Genomic DNA, 5,318 nt, shown 5'->3' with positions numbered 1-5,318 from the left:
GGTTAAAACCTACAGGGTCCAGCGAAAATACTGCAACTCTGAGGGAAAGTATGTGACCCCAGATACAAAAGTCGAATTGAACTGGTTCTTCATGGTACACAGTGTCTAAGTCCCCTTGCATGGTACTCTGATGGGGTGTGGATTTAGTCGAAATTAGAGAAAATCTAGGCAAGATCATAGCTCATAGCATACCAGTTGTACCAGCATGTATGGAATACATGACGTAATTTATGGTCATAAGCTACTCAGTGTATATAAAATACATGCATTTGGATAAAAGAGAAATCTATATGATTTTTCCATTAACCTGTCATAATCAGACTTTGATTGATATTACGTACATGTACCCCCCCCCCCCCTCCATTTCGGTCCAAACACACATTTCGTTTATATTTCTGTTACAATATGAAGAAAATAATTCAAATTATGATAATAAATTCTATCATTACAATGACGTAATATGTGTTTTCCTAGCAAATTGTGTTTTCTTTTCATAGAAAGATAATTTTTAATAAACATGGAAAAATCCTGGAAAATAGCCCTCTCACCAGCGGCCATGAAAGCCCAGTCTGATTAAAACCACCCCAACCCCCTTCTCATTGTACACTAAATTCACACCCTTCTTACACTCGAGCGTCAGGTAAGGAGAGAATTCTAGAAAAGTGGGGGTGTTAATCAGACGGATCAATGCCGGACCAGGACAGATTAACCCTTTCTCTACCGGCACATTTTAGAGGTTTTTAAAGACTAAATGACAATATTTTTACATCGAATAAAATCTGCATGTATCACGATTTGGGATAGGCATATGACATATAATTTTGTTAGGAATTGGACAGGGAATAATTTCTTATAAAGTTTGTCAAGGTATCCCATGACCGCAAATAGGTCTATGGGGTCAAATGTCATATAAGTGCACATTTCTGCAATTTTTTTCTCTGAAATATACATATTACGACCCCTCTCACTGGATTAGAGTCAAAAATAGGAAATTCTAAATGTATGAGCTGATGTGCCTTTGAAAATACTACAAAAGCATCACAATCAAATAAATCAATTTTATTGACAAATAAATATTTTTGGTTGCTAAGTAACAACACTCATAGTACAATTTTGACCATAATTTGCCTTTCTACATACATTCAACACAATTTAAACATAATTGCATTGAATGATGATTAGTAAATATCACATTATTTTAAAAATATAATCTTTAAATAAATCTTAATCATTTTAAAAGGTTTTTAACAAAAAATATGATGAAAAGAATTAAGGTCAAAGTTCATAAAATGGAAACTTTGTACTTTATATACATTGTACATATCCATCATTTTCTAATAATATGACGTTTTGCCATTATATTCCACTAAATAGAATAAATATTGCAATATTAAAACAAAGATCTTTATTGTTAATCTAAACTAATTTAATTTTTTGCATTCAAATATATTTGGTTGCTAAGCAACAGCACCTTATCAAATGTTATCAAAAAGTACTACCCGTTTTTCCTCTGCAAGTTCAACGTATACGAATGTTCAAGTACTTACTTTCAATCACTAGATTTAAATGTACTTGCATCATATTTAACAAAAATGTTCTTATATTCAACCTCTTAAAACTTATTTCTAGACATCATTCTTGATACACTGTATTTGGTTGTTCTGATAGCGGCATGCATTGACCAATATATGTCTATAGACTGGAACTTCACAGCAAACATGTATAAGATAATGCACAAAAATCTGGAGAAAAAAAAGAATTTCTTAATACTTAGCCCTAAATACTTATGTATTGTCAGAGCTTTTGAATGCTCAATTGGCTCTGTAAATGTTTTCAATAGTCAAGGCCCTCTGAAAATTAATAGTATGCATTTAATTACTTATGAAATTTGATCAGAGGTAATTGTAGTACACATCTAATAAATGCGTTAGACGCACAGCAAGATTAATTTTGGTAAAGATAATCTTTTTATTATGCATTTTATTATTCGTTTTAAACTGGAAATCAGTCACAATATCGGTACTTTAAAACTAGTAATACCTGTACAATTCCTCTTCAGTGAGAGGATGCGAATTTCCTTGGGAAGCATAATGACAATCCTTCCCTCGAGATATGACCATCTCAGCATAATGGTTGGTGGCAATACAGATGGAGAAAGCCAAATCTTCTGTCAAAAACAGCTTCATAAAATCTGCAGTTCTCTGACTAATCGGGTCCCATATCTGAAAGGAAATTGTAAATAAAATCAGTATTGGCCACCTTACGTTATTTGTCAGCATTTAGAAAACTTGTCATACCTTGTAATTAGAAACAGATTGAGAATAATGATTTTCCGTTTTTTGTCTCTTTTTGTATGTATGCGATACCTAGTAATGCAGTAGAAAACGCATTTCAGTGTATCATGACGCCATGATTCTATTTGTAAATGTATTATCTGGATTTATTTATTATTATTTATTGTTAACCAAATGTATACAGATTTAACCCTATATTCAACCTCAAAGAGTCATACCAACTGAATGTCAGGTTGACACTCTGAATGAAATGCCATAGTTCTTGGATCAAGTGTCTCGGTGTCCTTCAGATCAGCATCCTTCCATCGCATGCCTGGATTTGCCAGCAGACTGTCACTAGCGGACGATACCTGGGAACTTCCCACTAAATATTGGGATGTCAATACCCTTTTTAAAGATGAAAAGAAATTACAATTAAGAATTGTTGGTTTATGTTTCAAAGCAAAATATAAGTTTCATGGTAGCAAGGGACAGTTTCACACTTAAGTACAGCTCAAATTTATTTAAAGATAGAGATGTCCTGTATTTGAAGTGACATTTGGTAGGGGATTGCGTACTACATATGTTGGAAATGAATGGAATATTTTATTATACATTGCGAGTGTAGCAGAGTTCGTAATGAAAAAAAAAAGATATGCATGATGTAGGTGTCAGCATTATGCCTAGCATATACAATGGGGGGGGGGGGATACTGAAGAAATTCAGGTTAAAACCTACAGGGTCCAGCGAAAATACTGCAACTCTGAGGGAAAGTATGTGACCCCAGATACAAAAGTAGAATTGAATTGGTTCTTCATGGTACACAGTGTCTAAATCCCCTTGCATGGTACTCTGATGGGGTGTGGATTTAGTCGAAATTAGAGAAAATCTAGGCAAGATCATAGCTCATAGCATACCAGTTGTACCAGCATGTATGGAATACATGACGTAATTTATGGTCATAAGCTACTCAGTGTATATAAAATACATGCATTTGGATAAAAGAGAAATCTATATATGATTTTTCATTAGCCTGTCATAATCAGACTTTGATTGATGTTACGTACATGTAACCCCCCCCCCCCCCTCCATTTCGGCCCAAACACACATTTCGTTTATATTTCTGTTACAATATGAAGAAAATAATTCAAATTATGATAATAAATTCTATAATTACAATGACGTAATATGTGTTTTCCTAGCAGATTGTGTTTTCTTTTCATAGAAAGATAATTTTTAATAAACATGGAAAAATCCTGGAAAATAGCCCTCTCACCAGCGGCCATGAATGCCCAGTCTGACTAAAACCACTCCAACCCCCTTCTCATTGTACACTAAATCCACCCCCTTCTTACACTCGAGCGTCGGGTAAGGAGATAATTCTGGAAAAAGGGGGGGTGGTGTTAATCAGACGGATTAATGCCGGACCAGGACAGATTAAATGATGTCAGCTCTTAATAAACAATTAGATGTTATTCACTTGGTTTAGATATCATAAAATATAAATATTTTCTTTCATGAAACGACAAATTATGGCATCAAATCGCGTTGATTAATCGTAAATTTTTCATAACATAACAACACTGCAATTTTTTTTTCTAGTCGGCCTATGTGGCTACATCAACTTACATGTACATGTTTATACTGAATGCATGATCGTTTGGGTCATCCTGCAACAGGAGATCCAGGGCATCTTCTGACATCAGGTCGTTTTAAAGAAGTAAAATACAAGCCTTCGCTGTAACAGTGAATCTGTGTTGTTTTCGTTGAAACGGAAACACGTGTGTTCCCCGTGCACACTTTCAGAAAACCCCGCGGGGCCCGCGATCCCGATCACGGAAAAATAAAACTATAGGCTATATGCGAACTTCTTGTTTGGCAGGGGAAAATTATTACTATTCCGAACAAATATAACGTTTATATCTGAATTTGAAGTATTTTATCTATCTATCTTTTTTTTTTTATTTACTCTGCCGATGTAACATTCTCAATAGGTGTTTTATGAAGTTACATGTAAGTTGTGTAACTGTTATATACCAATATTGGTTTTATGATTCTTCTTTTTTTTTAAAAGCAGAGAATACCTGGCTGATTATTTCATACTTATGTGTATATTGTTTTAGTGTATCAAAATGTACTGAATTTACTAAAAAAAGGACAATACAAATTTTATAGTTTTCGTGCGACGCACGTCGATCGCTTTTATAGCTCGACGACGTTTTGTCGCTAATTTTAAAGAAAACCGCGCAGCATGTCGCAATTTCATTTTATCGTAATATACAAACTACCGAGAATTATAACACGAATAAGGGCCCATCAAAAAGGAAATTTCCTCCACTTTTACAGGCTGTATTTACTTTTCCCTATTTCCATATATAAATATAGGTAAAACGCCGATATGTTTAAACATTGAGAAATAAAATCGTAAGGAAACGTATATGTGCAAAAAATTGCTATTTTCTTATAACTTTGCCAGGCATTAAAAAGAAATTTTATATCTTCTGAAAGCAGGGAATATATGCTTTTTAAAAATATAAAAAAAAAATTGAATTCATAAGGAAAATTAAAAAAAATCATATCGAGGGGGAAAATGACCTTGCGAAAAGCATTGCGTCATATTTAGACGAAGCCATCCTTCACTTTAAATGCTTTTTTAATCTAATGGCTTTACTTACTTTATTGATTTTTACATAGTCAAAAAATAGAGGAAATTTCCAAAAATATGATATATAGATCATATATCTTATGACCGTAGTTTCAAAGATTTAGAGACACTCCTTTTGCGTTGCCCTGTTTTTACGCGCCACCGGTCAAATTGACCGGTGCGGTAGAGAAGGGGTTAAATGATGTCAGCTCTTAATAAACAATTGGATGTTATTCACTTGGTTTAGATATCATAAAATATAAATATTTTCTTTCATGAAACGACAAATTATGGCATCAAATCGCGTTGATTAATCGTGAATTTTTCACAACATAACAAAACTGCAAAAAAAAATTCCAGTCGGCCACAACAGTATGCCCCCTGATCTCAGGGGCATAAAA

General features: G+C 33.8%; 1 protein-coding gene across 1 annotated transcript; it reads right to left on the bottom strand.

Annotated features, from left to right (window-relative positions):
- Window positions 1-996: 996 nt before the first annotated feature.
- Window positions 997-2,738, bottom strand: LOC125645820 (uncharacterized). The gene is made up of 3 exons (XM_048871673.2): window positions 2,513-2,738; window positions 2,041-2,222; window positions 997-1,742 (listed from the first exon to the last, which is right to left on the bottom strand). The coding sequence occupies exons 1-3, from the start codon at window positions 2,603-2,605 to the stop codon at window positions 1,613-1,615; spliced, it is 405 nt and encodes a 134-aa protein (XP_048727630.2). The 5' UTR covers window positions 2,606-2,738; the 3' UTR covers window positions 997-1,612.
- Between the last annotated feature and the right edge of the window lie 2,580 nt (window positions 2,739-5,318).

Source organism: Ostrea edulis, chromosome 8, assembly GCF_947568905.1.
Source record: "Ostrea edulis chromosome 8, xbOstEdul1.1, whole genome shotgun sequence".
In the NCBI taxonomy this organism is placed as follows: Eukaryota; Metazoa; Mollusca; class Bivalvia; order Ostreida; family Ostreidae; genus Ostrea; species Ostrea edulis.
This window is presented reverse-complemented; position numbering and strand designations above follow the sequence as displayed.